Genomic DNA, 24185 nt, shown 5'->3' on the forward strand with positions numbered 1-24185 from the left:
AAGAATTAAGTTCGGCAGAGGTAAAGCATGGTTTACACCCTCGTCTTCTCAACATCATGCAAATCTATTAAAAATATTTCTGTGCAGTCTGGCTAGAGATTAGACTCTCAGAAATTGCTCATCCCCAACAACATACCTTCCACTCAACTAGAAACATTCTATCCTTATCTCTCCTTAGATCCTGGATATCCTTCAGTGAACTGCTACTTTAACTTAAAACAAAACTAATAATAATAAAATAATGATAGCAAAAATCTCTATAACACCTCTACCATTTTAAGGCTCCACTTGATCCATCCTTTAGAAGTTACTGTCTATATAATTCATTGTAACATAAAATAAATCCCTTGCTCAATGCTATTGCCTCTATTGTGACCAGAGTCCAGATTTTGGCAGGTATTACTATAGTCTTGTTTCCTCTGCCCCCAATGAGTAAACTGTACATTATTCTTATAAAGCAACATGCACTGAATTATTTTCAACCTGTACCTGATCAGCTATAATACATGAGGACAAAATATGGGAATGTGTATTTAGAAGGAGTACCATAGAATACTTTCAAAATGTATGAAAATGAATGATCTCTCCTAAATCTGGCTACACAGATAATCAACAAAGTAATTATCAACATATCCAAATCAGTAAAAGAGGCCCTTCTCTTTTGGAGAACAAAAATCTCAATACAGAAAGAAACCCTAAGCAACCCTAAGCCATATGAACAGGTCTGAGTTTTTGGCATACAGCCACTAGTGGGTTAATGTCATAAAATCTGGGCTATTTAAGTTTCAGCAAAAAATTAAGTTCTAACTTAAAACAAGTTAAATAATAACAAGCCATTACTATTCAATGTCTAAACACTTTACAAACACAGTATGAATTACCTGAAAAAAGGCAAGGCAAACAAGAATGGAAGTTTTTCAATAAATGAGAAAACATTTGCAAATAAAATTTAAGATATAGAATAGGATGGGATTTGACATAAATTTTAGGGAGCAGAAACAAACAAATTTAAGACAGGTAGCAAACAACTACACTATCATAGTCATTGAAAGGGAAATTTACTGAGCAGCTCCCTTGCTGTGATCTATTGAAAGTCAGCCCTTGATACAAGTGTTTAAAATTTAAAAAAGAAAATAAAGAGAAATTTAATTTATTAATAAGCAGCAACTTTAGGTTAGTTTGTTAAGCTAAAGGAAGATAAATTGAATAATTTAGGCTAAAAAAAGAGAAAAGAACCAACTAGGAATTAGAAATTAGACAACTAATAATTAGACTGAGTCAGGAATGAGAGAATACAGACATAGTTTTGCTTTTGAGTTATATCAATGAAAAGTGAGAATATAAAGGTATGTAGAAGATAGTTTTAAATGAAAAATAACAATAGGAACAAAGGGACCGGTAGGAGATATTAACAGGTTTATTAGCACAGCGATGCCATGGTTGCCATTCAAGACAGCAGTAACGTGGAAGAATGTACCTTATTTGACTACAGGAAACCAGGCTCTCTGGTTTTTGTGTAGCTCAGATTGTTATTCTTCAATATCCTCTATGGGATGAATTTAATACTTACTAAAAGCATTACTGTCCCAGGACTACTCTTACCTACATACAATCACACTCTAGAAAAGGGGTTGGCATATAACTACAAGGCAATGGCCCTTGGGCTAAGAATGTTTTTTAAGTTTTTAAAGGGAAAAAGCTGGATGAGACAGTAGAGAAAAGGGAAGAGGAAAAGAGAGGAGAGAGAAAGAGCAAGAGGAGAAAGAGAAGGAATAAGGAAAAGAAAGAAGATGAGGAGGAGCAGCGGTAACCACGACCATATGTGGCCTGCCAAGCCTCAAACATTTACTATCTGGTCATTTACAAAAAAGTCTGTTGACTTCTGGTCTTGAAGATCTCATTCTGCCTCATTCCTTTAACATCATCTAAAGTTGATGCCTTTCAAATGGATACTTCTAGTTCTGGCCTCAACCATGTACTTACACATATCCAATCTCCTAGTCAAAAACAGGCTTGATTCTAACAGTTACCTCCAACTTCTAGTGTTCAAAATTAAATCCGTGATAACTCCCTTATATGTCTCCTCTCTAATTTTTCTCTGTCTCAGTAAATGATAACCTAATTTATCTAGCTGCTTGAGACAAAATTATCGGGGTCACACTTGATTCCCCTTTCTCTCATATACAATCTGACAGCAAATGCTCTTGGCTCCATCTTCAAGATATTTGTACAAACCTACCACTTCTCAGTACCTCTGGCACCTCCAACACAGTCTCAGCCACTATCCTCTCTCCTCTGAAGCACATATGGTACCCTATCCCTACTCATGCCGCCCACAACCACCCACCACAGTATATACACTGCATAGATGTCAGAGAGATCCTTTTAAACTGTAAATCCAATCTGACAACTTAAGCTGATTTACATTTACTCAAAACAAACAGTTTCTCATAGCACCAAAAGTAAAATTAATGTATCTACCATAGCACATGTTACTTCTCATGACATTATCTCCCACCAGTCTCCACCATGCCCACTAGCTTCCAACCACAGTGGTTTCCCTGACAGTGTTCAAACATTCTAAGAACACACCTGTCTAAGAGGTTTGGTATCTTATGTTCTCTCTGCCTGGACTACTCTGAATCCACATAACTCACACTTTCATATTATTAAAGCCTCATCTCTAATGTGGGAACTTCTCAAAAAGGTTTTCTCTAACCTACTTGCCAAACAGACTATACCGTCATTCTTCATCCTCCTTTCCCGTGTGAATTCTCTTCACAGCACTGACCATGACCCAACTGTGTGTGTGTACCTATATACACACACATATGCACATGGGTGTGTACATATATACACACACACACAGACATGTGCACACACATGCTTTTTGTCCTTTATTGTAATACACACTAGGATACCAGGGACATTATTCTGTTAATTACCTAAAACATAACAGACATAGTAAGTGCTCATCATATGTTCTTAAATGAAAATATGGAAGGATTGCATGAATACCTGTCAGCTAACAAAAGGTGTCCAAGACAACAGAAGGAAGGTAAACAATTTTAAAAGATAAAGACAAACTAACCAAGAAAACATATCTAAAATGCAGCCAACTGGTTTGGATTATAGGTATAAGTAAAATACTTCAAAATGTCAAAAAAATAAAAGAAAGTTTTTTTTTGTTTTGTTTTGTTTTTTGTTTTTTTTTTTTTTTGAGACAGTCTCATTCTGTCACCAGGCTGGAGTACAGTGGCGCAATCTCAGCTCACTGCAACCTCCACCCCCCGGGTTCACATGATTCTCCTGTCTCAGCCTCCCGAGTGGCTGGGACTACAGAAGCGTACCACCACATCCAGTTAATTTTTCATATTTTTAGTAGAGACGGGGTTTCACCATGTTGGCTAGAATGATCTCGATCTCTTGACCTCGTGATCCGCCCGCCTCAGCCTCCCAAAGTGCTGGGATTACAGACGTGAGCCACCGCACCCAGCCAAGAAAAGCATTTATGAGTGAGAATAACATATGGAGGAGTGATTAAGGTAACAGGGATGTGGGCCAATTGTTTTTGATCATTTCCAAAGGTCTGGAGCTAAAAATAGACATTTCTAAAAAATATTTCAAAGGTGACAAATTCTAAACCAATTACCTAAGTTCTAATTTCCTCTGGCTTTCATCTGCCTTGAAATCACTAACTCACCTGGGTGGCACTGGCTTGGGAATCCTTTCTCTAATATCCAGGGCTCTTCTCCTTGCTCGATCTTAAAGATCACTTCCGGTTTAGTAATGCAATACCCTGTTAAGATAAAATAACACAGGACTGGGGCTAAATAGCTTTGTTTCAGGGGCTCTGAACACATGATGGGGAAGAAAGGCACAGCTTCACCAGCTACTCAAAGAAGGTGCACAAATGAACCAATCCCTGAGGAGGGAAGAGCACCTTTATGGTGGCCAAATGAGATCAGTCATCTCAGAGACTTCAATCTCAAGCTTTAATTTAGAAAACTACAGGGCATTCACGTTTCATCAACTAGTAAATGCATGCTATGGATAGTCATGTGGGGAAAAAAACTCCTTACCTACTGAGACAAGATTGCTATAATTTTCCAGGATCACATCTCTGTATAGTACCTTCTGAGCAGGGTCCAGCAGATACCACTCTTCCTGAGTGAAGTCCACACATACATCCTTGAATGACACTTGTTCCTGTAATAGTATACTCTTTTTACATGAAATGGTCAGAACTAGATGATATAGAAAAGATTTAAGAGAACTAATATCTTAAGAGTTTACTAAAAAATGACAGATAGTTTACCTCCCTCTGTGCTATACTATATAGAAAACAAAATATCTTATATAAATTGAGTTTCTATTAAGGGTCTGGAATTGTGCTAGCTGCTGCAAATCCTACTGGTGAAAACAGACAAACATGGTCCCTGTTCCCAGAGTGCTTATGACCTGATAAGGAGATACACAGAATAACATTTACTAAGTTGCACACTGCAGGAACTAGCAGTGTGTACCAAGGAGACTGAAGTTACAGAGGAAATACTCGTTGTTTCATATTACCTTTTACATTATCAAGTTAACTGTCATCAAGGAAGCAAAACTTTGTTATTAAAATAATACGACTGAAATGAATATGACCAAGCTCAGCACATATTGATTCAAGTGACTGCCCTGCAGTCTACATGCCCATCAGAGAAAAGGACGAATCCTCTCCGCTCAACAAGATCATCTTCTGGAGCTTCCACCAATGTTTCCAATGTTTCTGTTTTTAAACACAATATTTGGCATCTAGTAAAAAACTTCATGGTATGTGAAGAGATAGGGACAATGAAAAAAAGACAAAAGCAAACTCACAGGTGACTGAGATAGTAGAATTAACAAACAAGAACTTCAAAATGAATTATAATTAATATGTTCAACAAAACAGAAGAAAATATCAACAAAATAAATGAGAAAATGGGAGAAGTTCAACACATACATGGTATGTGTGTTATACAGAAAAAGGTTAATACAGCAAGCCTGAGACTAATACCCTTTGAAAGGTCTGCTATAAAAGATCACCGTTGATGGGCACTTGGGAGCTTGGATTTCAGAAAGGTTCTGACCTTAACCTTCTCTGATAAGAACAGCTCACTGAGCCTGAGCTGTTTGTGTAAGTAATACGGTTTATACACGACATGTGCATTGCTTCTGGGAGTCTAGAATTTTGGTACATGATAGGCAGACAGTACCTATGTGACCAGCCTCTAATAAAAATTCTGGGCACCAAATGTCTAATGAGTTTCCTTGGTACACATTTTACGTGCGTTGTCACATGTCATTGCTAGAGGAGTTAAGCATGTTCTGTGAGACCCCACTGGGAGAAAACTCTAGGAATTTCGCTGATTTTGCTTTGTATCCTTTCACTACAATAAATCATAGCCATAAGTATAACTATGGATCTACAAGAAACAATACATCAGTAACAACAGGCACACCTAGCACCCCAATTTTGGTTTCTAATGCCATGCTCCAAAATATGCTGAGTCATCCTAGGGCATCATTAACAACCTGGGTGTGCTCTCAGACACCTCTTACACATGTATACACACAAACACGTGCACACACACACACACATAAAATGGACATTCTAGAGCTGAAAAGCACAATATCTGAAATTAAGAGCTCATTGCATGGGTTCAAAATCATATTAAAGAAGACATAATCTGAAATATGCATTTAACAAAAGACTATCAAAATACATAAGGCAAAAACTGATAGAAGTAAAAGGAAAACTTGGAAATATACACCACAATTGGAGGCTTAACACACCTGTAAGTACTGATGGATCAACAGGCAGAAAATCAGTAAGTACATAAATGCCCCAAAATAGCACTATCAACCAACTTGATCTAAGTGACATTTATAGAATACTTCATCCCAAACAATAAAATACACATTCTATCATTCTGTTCATGTTCAACATAGAACGTACTTTGGGCCATAAAACATACCTTAATGAACTTAACACAATAGCTATTATACAAAAAACATGTTCTCAGACTACAATGGAATTAAATAAAACCAATAAGCAAGAGACGGTTGAAAAATCCTCCAAATACCTGAAAGCTAAACAACATACAACCTATAGATCAAAGAGGAAGTCTCAAAAGAAATTTTTTAGTGTTTTAAATGAAAATACTCCTTATCAAAATTTATGGGATGCAGAGACAGTAGTTCACAGAGAGAAATTTATAGCATCAAATTCATGTTTAGCTCTGCAAAAGATGCTTCTACAAAAATGAAAAAATAGACCACAGACTGAGAAAAACTATTAGCAAACACTTATCTAAAAAGGTGTTAGAACCAAAATATGCAAAAGAACCCTCAAAACTCAATAATAAGAACACAAATTATGCAACTTGAAAAACAGGCAAAAGATCTGAATAGACACATCTCCAAAGACAGACCAATAGCAAATACACATACAAACAAATGCTCACCATCATGTGTCATTACAGAAACAAAAATGAGATACCATAACATTTATTAAAATGGTTAAATCCAAAACAATGACAATATCAATTTCAGGTTCAGATGCAGAATAACAGGAATTTTGATTCACAATTGGTGGGAATGCAAAATGATACAGCACCTGTGGAAGACAGTTTGGCAATTTCTTACAAAGCTAAACAATCTAAATTCGTCGGGTACAGTGGCACACACCAGTAATCCCAGCTACTCAGGAGGCTGAGGAAGAAGAATCGCCCAAACCAGAAGGCAGAGGTTGCAGTGAGCTGAGATCATGCCACTGTACTCCAGCATGGACAACAGAGTGGGACTCCGTCTCCAAAAAAAAAAAAAGAAAGAAAGAAAACCAGTGCTCCTTTGAAAACCAGCTGCTTCTGGGCTGGGGCAGACCATGTATATAATGAACCTGAAATCACTTCTGGTACCAGAAAATGAGAAAGTACTCAAACGAAAACACGACAATGGGCTATGTCAAAGGGACACAGGAACCATTTGAAAACACAGCCTCATGGCCAAGCTGAAGCAGTTGGAGCAACAAAATGAACAAGGTAGTGTTGGATTATAACCAAAGTATAAGATAACTAGCAATGAGTTCATACTAATATAAATAAATGATTAAATAAACACAAGAGAACAGACAAATCTCCTGCACAGAATTCCTAATAATTTATATGGATACTCTGCCATCAAGGAGGTGTAGCGTAACTCTCCAGTTCATTCCAAAGAGTACAGTTGAAAACAGAGGACAAAGGAGTAACTTTACAGTGGAGAAACATGACCACACTACCTCCACCAGGTAATCAACAGTGATACATCAACAGTGATAAATCATGCTCATAGCATTTTCCTTTGATATGACATGACTGAATGACACTACCTCTGTGGTCTTCCTCTAAGAAACCCTAACCTCAGTCTAATCATGAGGAAGACAGGAGACAAATATCAACTGAGGGACATTCTACAAAACAACTGACTTGAACCCCTCAAAATTGTCAAGGTTATCAAAAACAAGGAAAGTCTGAGAAACTGTCACAGCCAAGAAGAGTCTAAGGAGACATGATGACTAAGTAGAATGTAGGCATCCTGGAACAGAAAAATTACATTAGGGAAAAATTAAGAAAATCCCAATAAAGTGGTCATTACTTAATAACATATCAATATTGTTTCATTAATTGTGACAAATGTACTACATTAATATGTTAATGATAGGGGAAACTGTGTTTATGGGATGTATATGGAAATTGTACTGTCTTCACAACTTTTCCATAAATCTAAAACTCTTCTAAAGCCAAAAGTTTATATAATAAGAAAAAAACATGTAAGAGTACAAGATTAATGAAGTGGAATTATGTCAGCATAATGGAGAAGTAGGCGGCACCAAGCTCAGGTCCCTCAGAGACATCAAAAAACAAGCAGAAACTATCAGAATAAACTTCGTCAGAATTCTGAAAAGGTCAAAGACTGACCGCAACCAAACAGATGCCAAATCAGAAAGAAAAAAAAAAAAAGGCAACTTCAAAATGGTAGGAAAGCTTTGTGGCACTTCTACTTGCCTTTAACCCAACCCTCCTTGGCTTGGTGACAGCCTTGAGACAGCAGCCCACGTTCCAAGTGTGGGTCCCTGGTCCTTGATTCTAGAGGGACCAGAGCAGACTTTACTTACAAGGAATTGTTTATCTGTTCCAACTACGTGGGAAATACCAGAACGACTGATGCAATATGCTTGTCTCTGTTTCACCTAACTCAGAACTCATTTAGGATAAAAAAAAAAATAATCCTTGCTCGAAAACACTGTAAGGAGAACAAAATATCTGCAGTCGTCTGCAGCAGAGGATTATGGTTGAGACATATAGTATACCACTTAAGGCCTGAGAAGAAAACCTGGAGAAGGTATCTTTGGGAAATTTGGGCTTTCAAAAATCCCCACATATACTGAGAAATTTAGAAATCCGGACACATACCCAAGGCAGAATGTATATTCACAAGCCTTAAGAAGACCATAAACTTTCACCTCTAGCTATTCTCAAGGTTCAGTGCAATCAGGACATGAAGGCTAAAGCAAGGTTGTAAACAGCCTGGCTAAATGTTAAAGAGTACCCCAGTGCAGAGTCAATGTGCAAAGACTGGGAGAACTGTTTATTTGTTGTCTTTAGCACCAGGGATTCGAAGAAATCTCTGTAAAAACATTAGCTGAATGCAAGCTAAGGAACAGAGACTTCAGTGACACACATAGAACAAGGAAACCAGACTATAAAAATAGCATGGTGGCCGAGCACAGTGGCTCATGCCTGTAATTCCAGCACTTTGGGAGGTCAAGAGGTCGAGACCATCCTGGCCAACATGGTGAAACCCCATCTCTACTAAAAAAAAAAATACAAAAATTAGCTGGGCGTGGTGGCGCATGCCTGTAGTCCCAGCTACACGGGAGGCTGATGTAGAATTGCCTGAACCCGGGAGGCAGAGGTTGCAGTGAGCCGAGATTGCAACGCTGTACTCCAGCCTGGCGACTGAGGGAGACTGTCTCAAAAAAAAAAAGCATAGTAAGGTACCTGAACAAATAGACAACCGCAGCCTTCAAAATGAAAAACAGCAAACCTTAGGGAAGGGTAAAAATCTGATTTCCAAAGTTACCATATTAAAATATTGAAACGTCCAATTTCCAACAAAAAAGTAGAAGGTATTCAAAGACACAAGAATATAGAGCCTACTCAAGAAAACCAAATTCCTTCCTTAAGCCCAGATATTGGACTTAGTAAACAAAGATTTTAAATAAATTATCTTAAGCATCATCAAAAATTACAAATAAATAAAAGAAATGAGGACAACAATGTCTGAACTGAGTTGGAACCTTTAAAAAGAAACCAAGTAGAAAATCTAAAGCTGAAAAGCAAAATGACTGAAATTTTAAAATCCACTAGAGGTTTTAACAACCCATTTGAGTGGACAGCTGAAAGAATCATGAATTGGAGGATATAAAAATTGAAGTAATATGGTATGAGGAGCAGAACAGAAAAAAAAAAAAAATAAAGAAATGTGAATAGAGCCTAAGGGACCTGTGGGACAACTTTGAGTGGACTATCTATCATACAATTACAAGAGTCCTAGAAGGAAAAAAGAGACAGAAATGGGAAGAAAGATTACTCAAAGAAGTAAGGGATAAAAACTGCCCAAACTCTATGAATAACACAAATTTTACATCCACAAAGCTCAACAAACTCCAAGTAAGAAAAATTCAAAGAGATCCACTGAGGCACATTATTATCAAACTATCAAAAGCCAAAAATAACCACCACAGAGGTCAGACACCACAGAGACCAGAAGGCAGTGGGATGGCATCTTTAAAGTGTTAAAGAGGGGAAAAAACAAAAATGAAAATCCTGCCAGCCAGGAATTTGTAAACCTGGCAAATCGATCCTTCAAAAATGAAAGATAAATGAAAATATTCCAGATAAAAGCCAAGAGAACTCATTATCATAAACCATGCCCTAAAGAAAATACTAAATGGAAGGTTGAAATGAAAAGATCTTCATAACTCAAAGCTGTATGAAGAAACAAAGAGCTCCAGTAAAAAATTATGTAAGTACAAAAGCCAGCATTTTGTATTTTGTAACTCCAACTCCTAGTCTGTAACTCCAATCTTTATTTCCTAAAGAAGGGTACCACAAATGCATACACAGTAACTATAAATCTATGTTATTCAGCGCACAATGTATAAAGATGTAATCTGTAGCAACAACAACAGTGGGAGAAGGCAGCTGTATAGGAGCAGAGTTTTGTATGATACTGAGACAAAGCTGGTATTTAAACTAGATTGTCATAAATGTGGAATGTTCACTGTTAATCTCCTGGTAAACACTAACAAAATATCTTTAAAAATACACAAAAGGAAATGGGAAGTAAATCAAAATATGCTACAAAAAATCAGCTAAACAGAGCAGTGAAAGAAATGAACAAAAAATTAGAAAGAAAGAAAAATACAGCAACTGGCAGAAGTCAGTCCTTCCTTGTTAGAAACGACTTTAACTCTCTTCTTTCCTTCCTTTCCTTTTCTTTCCCCTTCCTTTCCCTTTCCGCTTCCCTTCCTTTTCCCCTTCCCTTCCCTTCCTTCCCCTTCCCTCCCCTCCCCTTCCCTTCCTCCTTCCCTTTCCACTCCCCTTCCTTCTTCCCTTCCCCTTTCCTTTCCCCTTTCTTCTTCCCTTCCCCTTTCATTTCCCCATCCTTCTTCCTTCCCCTCCCCTTTCCCCTTCCCTCCCCCTCCCCTTTCCTTTTCCCTTCCCCCTTTCCCCTTTCCTTCCTTCTTCCCTCTTTCTTTTTCCTTCTTGTTTTTTGGGAGATGGGGTCTCACTCTGTGGCTCAGACGAGTTCAATGCCTCCATCTAGGCTCACTGCAACCTTGGCCTCCCGGGGGTTAGCTCAAGCGATTCTTCCACCTGAACTTCCTGAGGAGCTGGGACTCCAGGTGCATGACACCACACTGGGCTAATTTTTGTATTTTTTGTAGAGACAAGGTTTCACCATGTCAGGCTGGTCTTGAACTCCTGGACTCAAGCAATTCGCCTGCCTTAGCCTTCCAAAGTGCTGAGATTACGGGCAAGAGCCACCATACCCAGCCAACTTTAATTCTAAATAGGTTAAATTCTTCCAACAAAAAGGCAGAGATTGGCAGAATGGATTTAAAAAAAAAAAAAAACCTCATGAAAAAACTTAAGTCACATTCACAGAGTTCAGTGGATCTTAAATAAGAATAAATAAAAGCTAAAACAAAACCAAAACAGAACTTTAAAAGCAGCCATATAAAAACCCAAAACATTATGAAAAGACAACTTTAAAGTGAAAGGAAAAAACACAAACTCACTCAAAGGTAGAATTCTATATATAGCAAAAATAAAAGTTTAAGATTACTCTGTTTATTATTTCCAAATATCTTTGGGATTTTTAGTAGAGGCTGGGTTTCACCACATACAGAGTAAACACAAACAGAGTAATAACAACCAACAGATATGCATTATAAGAAACATCAAAGGGAGTTTTCATGAAAAGGAAAAATGATCCAAAACAGAACTATGAAAAGACAGGAAAGAGTGAAAAGCCTAGAAATGAAGGGGGATAAATGGAGTCAACATGTTTCAGAGTTACGGGTTAAGGTAGTACAATGAATAGTTTGTATTTCATTATATGTCAAAAATGCTCGCTTTAACTTCTAGGATAACCACAGAAGACTACCACAACACACCCAACAGAAGAGCAAAAATAAAAAATGAAATACCAAGTCTCAGGATGAATGTGTGGAGTAAGAACATCCATGCACTGCTGCTGGCAAAGTAAACTGGTACAAATCTTGGGCAGCTGGCGAAATCAACGTATAACCTTCGTGTACTGATGTATGATTTTGCCTGTAACTTCTGCTTTCCTGTAATGTACCATCACCTTTAAAAACCCTTGCTTATAAGCCAGGGATCACAGCTCTTAGGCGTTAACCACCTAATTCTCCTTGCCCGATGCCCTGCAATAAATGCCTCCATTTCTCTTGCTGCAAATCCCAGTGTCCGTTTTAGCTTTTTCTGTGTGCTTGGTGAGAGGACCCAAGTTTGGTTTGATAACAGAAAGAGGAATTATAGAATTCAAGTATCACCATTTTGCAATCTTTAATGAATTACTAAACTTAGACAATAATCAATGACTTTCAAACATTACAAAAAGACAATGGAGCCAGGTGCAGTGGCTCATTCCTGTAATCGCAGCACTCTGGGAGGCCAAAATGGGAGTATTGCCTGGGCCAAGGAGTTCGAGACCAGCCTGGTCAACAGGACCTGGTAGCAGGACCCTGTCTCTACAAAAAAAATTTTTTTTTAATTGGACAGGTATAGTGGCATGAACCTGTAGTTCCAACTACTCAGTAGGCTGAGGCAAGAGGATCACTCGAGCCCAGGAATTCAAGGCTGGAGTGAGCCATAACTGAGCCAATGCACTCCAGCCTAGGGGAGAGAGCAAGATCCTGACTCAAGAAAACAAACAACAAACAAAAGGACAATGAGATGTTATATGGCCCTGATGTAAGTACACAACACAATCTATGATAAATTCTTACCAAAACCTAAGCATCAGTCAGGATTAAGTTCAACTACTTAGAGAAAAATACAGGGATCACAGAAACACGTTAAACATAACCACAGTGATACAACAAGGAAAATCTTCAACAAATACACTGCAGTAAATAAAGATATAGAGAAGAAACATACGACTCACAAAACCTTCAAGATAAAAGACGTTTCAACCATATTTGAATCCTTATTTAACAAATGTAAAAAAATGCAAAAACTGGAAAACACTGATTATACATTAAGAAATTTTCAAACTTTGTTGTGGTAACTGTATTGCGGTGTTTTGTTGTTGTTGTTGCTGTTTGAGACAGGGTCCCACTCTGTGGCCCAAGCTGGAGTGCAATGGCACAATCTCAACTCACTGCAACCTCCACTTCCTGGGATCAACTGATCCTCCCACCTCAGCCTCCTGAGTAGCTGGGTGCGAGCCACCATGCCCAGCTAACTTTTTATTTTTATTTACTTTATTTACTTTAGTTATTTATTTATTTATTGAGACAGAGTCTCCCTCTGTCACCCAGGCTGGAGTATGGTGGCTCAATCTTGGCTCACTGCAACCTCCACCTCCCTGGTTCAAGCAATTCTCCTGTCTCAGTCTCCTGAGTAGCTGAGACTACAGGTGCACACCACTATGCCCAGCTTATTTTTGTATTTTTAGTAGAGACTGGGTTTCACCATATTGGCCAGGCTGGTCTCGAATTTCTGACCTCAGGTGATACACCCGCCTCAGCCTCCCAAAGTGCCGGGATTACAGACGTGAACCAACGTGCCTGGCCTTCATTTTTATTTTTGTAGAGATGGGGTTTCACCATGTTGCCCCAACTGGTCTTGAACTCCTAAGCTCAAGAGAACCACCCACCTCGGCCTCCCAAACCATTGGGATTACAGGTTTGGGCCACCACACCTGGCCAGTATTTTTTTTAAGTTTCTTGAACCAATTTTTTCCTCCATGTTGTTATACTTTATCAATTTGAATTTAAAAAGTTAGGTTCACTTACTATTTGTACTTAACTTTAGAATTTGCTTTTCCATCTTTTAAATTTTTTTGAACATGTGAAGCATTTAACATGATTCAAAAGTCAAAGCTATATATAATGATACAGCATCCAACAAAAGAGTCTTGATGCAGTAACATGCGGGCACTGAAGGCACTTAGAGTTTGGTTTCTAAATAATAGTTCACTGTAAAAGGAAGCACCACTCCAGGGAAAAACAACAGATTCCATGCCTGGGGCTGGGAGATACAAGGGAAGTTTGTGTATCTCTGTTCTAACAGACAACAATAAAGGCTCAAAGACTAACAAGGATATAGAGGAGCCACTTCGAAGGAGTTCCACTAACTACATGGGGACAATATGAACATCAAAAATAGTAACAATAAATGAGACTAAAAAAAAAAAAAATTCATGAATCTGAAGTGATACCAAAAAAAAAAGGTATGTGTGTGAGTGGGGGTAGGCAGGAGCTCTTTTTTACAGAAGAAAGGGAGCTAGGCCAGGCGCAGTGGCTCATGGCTATAATCCTAGCACTTTGGGAGGCCAAGGTGGGCAGACTGCTTGAGCCCAGTAGTTCAAGACCACCCTGGGTAACATAGTGAGACCCCACCTGTACCAAAAAAAAAAAAAATTAGCCAGGTGTGGCAGCACACACCTATAGTCCCATCTACTCAGGAGGCTGAAGTGGAAGGACTGCTGGAGCCCAGGAGCTCAAGGCTGCAATGAGCCGTTATTGTGCCACTGCACTCCAGCTTGGGCGACACAGAGAGACCCGGTCTCAAAAAGAAAAAACAAAACAAAACAAAAGCCAGCTAATGTAGGAGTAGAAAATGTGAAAAATCATAATTCTGCAACCACCAGTAGAACAGGTGATTCGGACAAGTATCAACAGACGTTAAAAACACTGGATGAATGAAAGGTTGTTAGGAATACTACCTTTGAAATGAAAACACAGTACATCACCTTTGTAGCAATCCAGACACTAATTTTTAACATGAAACAACTATGAAGATGTAATCAGAGGAATTCAAATAGTCAACACTCTTTCAAAATGTCAATTTCAGGCCAGGTGTGGTGGCTCACGCCTGTAATCCCAGCACTTTGGGAAGCCAAGGCGGTTGGATCACCTAAGGTCAGTAGTTCAAGACCAGCCTGACCAATATGGTGAAACACCGTCTCTACTAAAAATACAAAAATTAGCCAGGCATGGTGGCGGGTGCTCAGGAAGCTAAGATAGGAGAATTGCTTGAAGCCGGGAGGTGGAGGCTACAGTGAGCTGAGATAGTGCCACTGCACTCCAGCCTGGGCAACAGAGCAAGACTCCGTCTCAAATAATTAATAAATAAATAAATAAGATGTCAATTTCAGGCTGGGCATGATGGCTCATGCCTGTAATCCCAGCACTTTGGGAGGTCGAGGCAGGCAGATCACTTGAGGCCAGGATTTCAAGACCAGTCTGGCCAACATGGCAAAACCCTGCCTCTACTACAAGTACAAATATTAGTGGGGCATAATGGCACATGCCTGTAATTCCAGCTACTTGGGAGGCTGAGGCATAAGAATTGCTTGAAACTGGGAGGTGGAGTTTGCAGTGAGCCAAGATGGCACCACTGCACTCCAGCCTGGGTGACAGAGCAAGATTCTATCTCAAAAAACAAAAAAAAAAGAAAAAATAGTCAATTTCAAGAAAGACAAAAGAGGCAGCATCTGCTCTAGATTACAGAAAATTAAAGGGCATGAGAACTGGACATAATGTGATATCACTCACTAGATGCTGACTTGGAAAAAAATATCAAGTATATTTTTTTAACATCTGGAGATACATCATTTTGTAGCGTACATTAAGATTATCATCTCCATACAGGGAAAACATTCTTTTTCATAGGAGAAACATGCTGCCGTGTCATGGATGCCTACACAACTTATTTTCAAATGATTCTGCAAAGAAACGTGGAATAGATAAGAAAACAAATGTGGTAATTAGTTAACAATTGGTTAACAGAGATGAAAAGTAGACACGTTTTCACTGTATTATACTTTCAACTTTTCTGCAGGTTTTAGATTGTTTTAAGTAAAAAAATGGGGGAGGTATTTTTAAATGATTACTGTACACTTGGTTGGATATGGTAGCTCGTGGCTGTAATCTCAGCACTTTGGGAGGCTGAGGCAGAAGGATCGCTTAAGCCCAGGAGTTCAATATCAGTCTAGGCAACACAGCAAGACCTCATCTCTACAAATAAAAAAGAAAAACAAAAATTAGGCATGGTGATGTGTGCACCTGTAATCCCAGCTACTAGGAAAGCTAAGGCAGGAGAATCGCTTGAGACTGGGAGGTCAGGAGGTTGAGGATGCAGTGAGCCATGATCACAACACTGCACTCCAGCCTGGGCAACATAGCGAGACCCTGTCTCAAACAAAAAAACAAGATTACTATATACACGTGCAAATTTTGTGGATATGGTTCCTAACCACAACCTCCTCCACTAATATCCTAGTTATTTCTTTTTAAATAACTAGGATATTAGTTAAATAACTAATTAGTTTAAATAACTAATTAAATAACTAGGATATTAGTTAACTAGGATATTTTAAAACACTATCTCATTTTGGGAAACTTTAAAGTACAAGGGATTTAGGTAACAGTGTGGATTACTGCTCATCTTCTTAGCATGATTAATTGTATTGTGGTTAGATAAGTAAATGTCCTTATGGTGAAGAAATTTATACCAAGTTATTTAGGGATAAAGTGTTATAATGTGGGTAACTTATTTTCAAATATATTTCAGAATAAAATGTATATACAGAGGAGAGATAAAGCAAAAAAGGCAAAAATGTTAACTGCTGAATATAGGTAAAAATTACATAAGTGTTTATTTTGTTTGAAAATTTTCATATTAACAGTTAAGAAAAAGGCCTCAGCTTTCAGAGATACTTATTGATATGTTTACCAAAAAAATATTATCTTGAATTTGAGTCAAAATAATCTCAGCAGGAATGGGTGAAAGTAAAAGTGAGACAGCTCTGAGCTGATAACTGAGGAAGCTCAGAATGGCTAGGTACATGGAGGTTAATATACTATTTTATCACTTTTGTGTAAGTTTGCAATTTTCCAAAATAAAAAGCTAAAAGAAGAATGGATACTTTTAGTCTGAAATACATATTTATCTATCTTAACTCCAAAAATATCAATGAAGAAACATAGAAGAGGCAGAGTGCAGTGGCTCACGCCTGTAATCCCAGCACTTTGGGGGGCTGAGGTGGGTGAATCACCTGAGGTCAGGAGTTTGAGACCAGCCTAACCAACATGGCAAAACTCATCTCTACTAAAATACAAAAAAAAATTAGCTGCGCATAGTGGCATACACCTGCAGTCCCAGCTACTCGGGAGGCTGAGGCAGGAGAATCGCTTGAACCCAGGAGGCGGAAGTGGCAGTGAGTTGACATCACGCCACTGCACTACATCCAGCCTGGGCAACAGAACAAGACTCCCCTCGAAAGAAAAAAAAAAAAAGAATACAGCCAGGCACAGTGGCTCATGCCTATAAACTGAGCACTTTGGGAGGCTGAGATGGACAGATCGCCTGAGCTCAGGAGTTCAAGACCAGCCTGGACAACATGGGGAAACCCCATCTCTACTAAAAACACAAAAATTAGCCATTCATGGTGGCCGGCGCCTGTAATCCCAGCTACTCGGGAGGCTGAGGCAGGAGAATCACTTGAACTCAGGAGGCAGAGGTTGCAGTGAGCCGAGATCACACCACTGCACTCCAGCCTGGGTGACAGAGCCAGACAGACTCTGTCTCCAAAAAAAAAAGAATACTCAGAATACTCCCGGGAAGGGAGTATTTCCCCCTCAGCAGAAGAAACATTTTGAGTAATTTCTGAAAGATACAGAATGGTAAGACCAAACAGAAGTCAGAGGCAGAGGCAGGAAGTCCATTTCAAGCACAGCCATAAGCTTGGAGATGTTCTGGGTTCTGGCAGGAAACCTGCTGGATTTCTTACCTATTATGTTTCCTTACCAATTCACCTACAATCCTTGAATTGGCCTTTCCATTACGGGAGACAATAATAGAGGACACATTTCTCAACAGTTGAGTGAATTCATATTAGCTACCTGTGCTGATCAAACTAGTTCTTCACTTTTAAATATGAATGGAAAATAAAGATTTACTAGATATTTGAGGAAAAGCAACAGCATAAAGCACACTCACCAAGATGACTAGAAATGAATGCTAAGAAACCAAATCAATATAAGAAATAGAAATGAAAAATTAATTCTAATATCTTCAAACAGATTTTTAAAATGATTCCTTCCATAAACCAAGAACACACTGCCATGGTAAGAAGCCTTCAGGGAGAAAGAAAGAGCAGTAAGAAATTAAAAACAGGCCAGACATGGTGGCTCACACCTATAATCCCAGCACTTTGAGAGACTAAGGCAGATGACCTGAGCACAGGAATTTGAGGCTGCAGTGAGCTATGACTACTGACTACTACACCACTGTATTCCAGCCTGGGTAAAAGAGTGAGATCCTGTCTCTAAAGAAAAAAAAAGAAAGAAAGAAACTAAACAACACAGTGAAATTGTAAAATTTTCACAAATGGTGAAAACTTTTTTAAAATTTCAAAGAACGGGCAGGGCACAGTGGCTCACACCTTGTAATCCCAGCACTTTGGGAGGTCAAGGTGGGCAGATCACCTGAAGTCAGGAGTTGAAGGCCAGCCTGGCTAACAAGGTGAAACTCCATCTCCACTAAGAATACAAAAAAAATTAGATGGGCGTGGTGAAGGGCACCTGTAGTCCCAGCTACTCGGGAGGCTGAGGCAGGAGAATGGCGCGAACCCGGGAGGCAGAGCTTGCAGTGAACTGAGATCACGCCACTGCACTCCAGCCTGGGCAACAGAACAAGACTCTGTCTCAAAAAAAAAAAAAAAAATTTCAAAGAACCTTTAAAGATGTTTTAGAAATAGAATGAACATGGAAAACAGTACAAAAGAGAAATAAAAATAAATATAAAGAAGTTCAGGGGGCTGGACACAGTGGTTCACGCCTGTAATCCCAACACTTTGGAAGGCCAAGGGATGTGGATCACAAGGTCAGGAGTTCAAGACCAGCCTGGCCAAGATGGTGAAACCCCATCTATACTAAAAATACAAAAATTACTCAGGTGCAGTGGCAGATGCCTGTAATCCCAGCTACTCGGGAGGCTTAGGCAGAATTGCTTGAACCCGGCAGGCAGAGGTTGCAATGAGCTGAGATCACAACACTGCACTCCAGCCTGGGCAACAGAGTGAGAGACTCTGTCTAAAAAAATGGCTAACAAGCGCACTTCAGGCTTGTTTTCCTCTACCCCAAATGCCCAGCTAAGGCAGCCTAAAGTTCCTTGTATACTAAACAGCCATTGCATTACAAGTGAGCAATTTAAACTATAGTAACTCTCTTTGAACAGCATTTGCAATTCAACAAGATTTAGTAAGACAGAACGTCATAAATAGCTGCTAAATGAATGAATGACTAGATTAAGAAAGATACCAAAAAAATGCTAACTTCAGGTAAAGGAAAGATATTTGCTGAAAAAACGGCAGAGTCAGTCAAAAAAAATCTTACCCTTAAAATCAGTATCTTGATGAAATTCCTATCAAAATCCCAACAAGGATTTTTATAAGCACAGTCAAGCTTATTCTAAAACTTATAAAAAAGGCACAGGTGCTAAGAAGAGCTAAAGCAACTATGAAGAAGAATAAAGTAAAAGGAATCACTGTGTTCAATATTAAACCTTACTGTATGGTCAGTCATCAAGATAACATGGTATTAGCAGAGACATAGACACATACACTAACGGAACACAGAAGATAACCCAGAAATAGGTCCACAAAAATATACTTAAGTGATTTCTGACAAAGGTACAAAAGCAATTCAGTAGAATTTTCACAAATTTGTTGAAAAAAAAGTTTTAACAATTGGTACTGCAAGTAATTGTACATCCATAGGCAAAAACAGCCTCAATCTAAACCTCATACCTTATACAAAAATTAACTCTAAATAGATGAAGTACTTAAATATAACACATAAAACTAAATAATTTTTAGAAAAACAAATAAGAGAAAATCTTTGCCTAGGGCTAGGCAAGAGTTCTTAAGACTTGATAACAAAAGCATCATCTCTAACAAAATATTGATAAACTGGACCTTATCAAGGTGAAAAACTTTTCCTCTGTGAAACACCCTGAAAAGATGAAAAGATAAGCTATCGACAAGGAGAAAATATTTGCAAACCACATATCTGACAAAGGATTACTATCTAGAAAATTTAAAAAACTATTAAAACTCAATACATTAAAAAAAAATCCAATTTGAAAATAGTAATGTGGGAGACCAGAAATATGCCACCCCAAAATATGAAGAATTGTTGAGCTGAAGACAATAAGCAGACACAAGAAAGCTCTCTGTCCTCTATTTGCCTAAAAGCAGGACATGGATTTACAAAGACAAAAGGTATACTTGCCTCCCCGTCTATCAAGGAGAACAAAGGTTAGCAACTGAAGACAACTTGAGAACTGATGGTCTTAGAGATGGTACCAGGGGATCTATCTACATTAACCAGCTTCGCAAACTAGCCTGTATCGGCCATTTATTTGCTTTCCCCCACATTGCCACCCCTAGAAATTCCAAGCCCCTTTCCTTTGTCTTAAAACTTCTCTAAAACTTTCCTGTTCTTTGATGAAGATGCTACATAAGTTGGAATTCAAAGCCACCTCTTTGTGAAACACTCATTCTCTGGGTGTCCCCCATGTGTATATGAAATATACTTGTTAATAAACTTGTTTTTCTCTTCTTAATCTGTCTCTTGTTACAGGGGTTCATTCCAACTAAGAACCTATGGGGGGGGGTTCAAGAAAAAAAAATTACCATTCTTCCACTACAGTTTTAAGACACAAAGGACTATTTCAACAAAGAGAATATACAGGCAGAAAATACGCCCATGAAAAGATTTTCATGCAAATAAATAACACAAAAAAAATCACTATATACCCATCAGAATGACCAAAAAAAAAAAAAAAAAAAAAAACACCAGTGCTAACACCAAGTGATGGCAAGGAAGATAGAGAAAAACTGGATCATGTGTACAGCAGCTAGTGGAAATATAAAATGGCATGTTCACAGCAGTTTTATTTTTCACAGCCCAAAATTGGAAATTAACCCACATGTCCTTCAACAGGTGAATGGTAAAACTGTGATACAACCAGCCGGGCGTGGTGGCTCACGTCTGTAATCCCAGCACTTTGGGAGGGTGAGGGGGGTGGATTAACTGAGGTCAGGAGTTTGAGACCAGCCCGACCAACATGGAGAAACCCCATCTCTACTAAAAATACAAAATGAGCCAGGCATGCACTCCCAGCTACTCAGGAGGCTGAGGCAGGAGAATCACTTAAACACGGGAGGCAGAAGTTGCAGTGAGCCGAGATCATGCCATTGCACTCCAGCCTGGGTAATAAAAGTGAAACTCCACCTCAAAAAAAAAAAAAAAAACAACTGTGGTATATCCATACCATGGACTACTACTTAATAACAAAAAGGAATGAACTGTTGACACATATACAACCTGGATGAATCACCAGGGAATTGTACTGAGTGAAAAAAGCTAACCCCAAGAGGTTAATGTTATATGATTCCTTTTCTGTAGCATTCTTGAAAGGACAGAAACAGATTAGTAGGTTGCTGGAGTTTAGGGAGGAGGCTGTAGGGTTGGCTGGAGTTGGGGAATGACAGAGCCAGGATGGAGGTAGGTGTGGCTATAAAAAGGGCAACAGGAGAGATCATCCAGGTAATTCAGCTACTCTGTAGTTTGACTGTGGTGGTGGATAAACGAATCTAATTTGCCACTGCACTCCAGCCTGGGTGACAGAGTAAGACCCTATGGCGCGCACACGCATGTGCGCTCTCTCTCTATATATATATGTATATATATTTGTATTTATATTTGCAATATATATATTTCACATAGGAACAGTATACACATTATTATTTAATTTAGAGAACTGAAAAATCTAATAGGTGTAACTGCAGTACCAAAAGGAAAGTAGAGAATATTTGATGGAAAAAAGGCTGAGAATTTTTATTTATTTTTTTTTATTATTTTTTTTTAGATGGAGTCTTGACTGTTGCCAGGCTGGAGTGCAGTGGCGCGATCTCGGCTCACTGCAACCTCCACCTCCCGGGTTCAAGCGATTCTCCTGCCTCAGCCTCCCAAGTAGCTGGGACTACAGGTGTGCGCCACCACACCCAGCTAACGTTTGTACTTTATAGTAGAGACGGGGTTTCACCCTCGATCTCCTGACCTCATGATCTGCCCACCTCGGCCTCCTAAAGTGCCTGGATTACAGGTGTGAGCCACCACACCCGGCCAAGGCTGAGAATTTTTAAACTGACAAGGACATCATACCTTAGAATCAACTCCCGCCAAAATACTACAGGATAAAGATAGAGAAAATCAAACCAAGTTATATTAAGTAACAAGTGCTGAAAACCAAAACAAAAGAGAAAATCTCATAACCAACCAGAGGGAAAAAGATCAATTGCCTTCAAGGGGAGGATGATTTAAGACAAAACAACAACAATCCAGAAGTCATCGGAATGGTATCTTTAAAGTGCTAAAAAGAAAAGGGGAAAAAAAAGCTCTCACTCCAGAATTCTGTCTTTATTGAAAATATCCTTCAAAATGAAGAAATATAGACATCTTTAAACAAAAAAAAAAAAAGAGAGAGAGAGAATTTGTCACCAAAAGATCTGCACAAGAAACAATAAAACTTCTTTGGGGTAAAGGCAAATAACTGTAGATGAAGCATGATACTGCAAAAGAGAAGAAAGAGCACAGGAAAGGGCAATTATTTCAGTAAATAGAAAGCCTACCCCACTCTCCAAAGTCGTAATACTAAAGATACCTTGTGGGGTTTAGAACACAAGGAGAAGAAAGCATCAAAACAACAGTACGCATGTGGGGATGGAGTAAATGGAATGATAGTGTGGTAATTTAATTAAGTTCTAACATACAAGTAAACTCCAAATGGATTAAAAATTTAAACATAAAATGCATAAAAATATTAGAATACATGGGCAGATTCTTTATAATCATGACGTGGGAAGGACTTTCTAACTATGTCTCCAAATGCTGTCAGTCCAAAACCATAAGGAAAAGATTAATAAACTAGACAACAAAAATAACAAAAATAACCAAATATTTCTGCATAGAGAAAAACACCATGAACAATTATCAAAAGACAAATGATATACCAAAAAATAATGGTTTGCAACTCATATAATACATAGGAGTAAAAGACATTGGAGGGAAAAAAGACCAGAAAACCCAAGAGAAAAATAGGCAAAAGATATTAACCATTAAGTTCACAGAAAAATAAATATCAGACGCCCTTAGACACAGGAAAAGGTATTCAACCTCACTCAGTGAAGAAAATCGCAGATGCAAACTATATGAAATACCACTTTTTATCTATCAGTTGTCCCCAATCCAAAAGTTGAAGCACATATTCTATGGGAGGAGCTGTGAAGAAATAAGCATTCCCATGCATTGCCAATGGGAAAACAAAATAATACTAACTCTAGGACAGGCATGCTCACTAAGTTGATTAAGTTCTGGGAATTCATCTGATATATAAACATATACACACAAAATTATAAATGTACAAGGTTATTCATTACAACATGGTTTGTCACAGCAAACGGCTGGAAGTAGTTAACTATTGACTTGAATTAGTATGCAATTGTGACAAAGAGAGAAAATGCAATTCATGTTCTGTCATAGAAACGTCTGCATACTGTTAAGCGAAAAAGGAATAATGGAAAATAGTGTATACGTCAAGCATCAGAATCAGCTTAAGCTAGAGGTTTATCAGACCTTCAGAATCAAGGACCCCATCCATAGTTCATAGCTACTAAATCAGAACCTGCATATTAAAAAGATTCCAGGGATGCACAATCATATTTAAGTTTGATATGCCCTAGAGATAACAGATGCCTTTTTAAGTAAACCAAGGAAGCAAATAATATACATACATATTTTATTTAAACTGGATAAAGAAACACTGGCAAAGTAAACCAAAAACTAGAAAAAAAATAGACATCTTTGGTAGAGTGACCATGTATTCCAGTATGTCTGGGATTGTCCTAATATATGCCAGTTGTCTCTGCATAAGTATTTATAAAACCTCTTTCACTCTCAGTGAAAATGTATCAGTTTGAATGATAAATAAATGTCACCCTACCTGGAGAAACTGCATGAACAGAGGGAGTGTGAATATGTATGTACATCTTTTGTTATCACTTACTTTTTAAAAAGTAAAAGTAATGTATTATTATGTTAATGTATTATTAATTCAAAAGCACTTTATTAAGGAAAAAAAAAAATAAAACCAGTCAGGAAAAACAGACCAAGAAGAACCTAAGTAGGCTAAGGATGGAAACACAAGGAAAAGCGATGCCTGGAGCAAAAAGAAAAGATCCCTTCATGACGACTAGGGAGGGAATCAAAGTTAGGAAAGGACAGTTCA

General features: G+C 38.4%; 1 protein-coding gene across 1 annotated transcript in view; it reads right to left on the reverse strand.

Moving 5' to 3' along the window:
- Positions 1-24185, reverse strand: part of LOC108517360 (zinc finger protein 248-like) — a 31644-nt gene that overhangs the window by 4953 nt on the left and 2506 nt on the right. The window contains 2 exon segments of the mRNA XM_017855237.1: positions 3704-3799; positions 4083-4209. Of these exon segments, the coding sequence (XP_017710726.1) occupies positions 3704-3799; positions 4083-4209 (223 nt within the window).

Source organism: Rhinopithecus bieti, unplaced genomic scaffold, assembly GCF_001698545.2.
Source record: "Rhinopithecus bieti isolate Rb0 unplaced genomic scaffold, ASM169854v2 scaffold_40838, whole genome shotgun sequence".
Taxonomy (NCBI): Eukaryota; Metazoa; Chordata; class Mammalia; order Primates; family Cercopithecidae; genus Rhinopithecus; species Rhinopithecus bieti.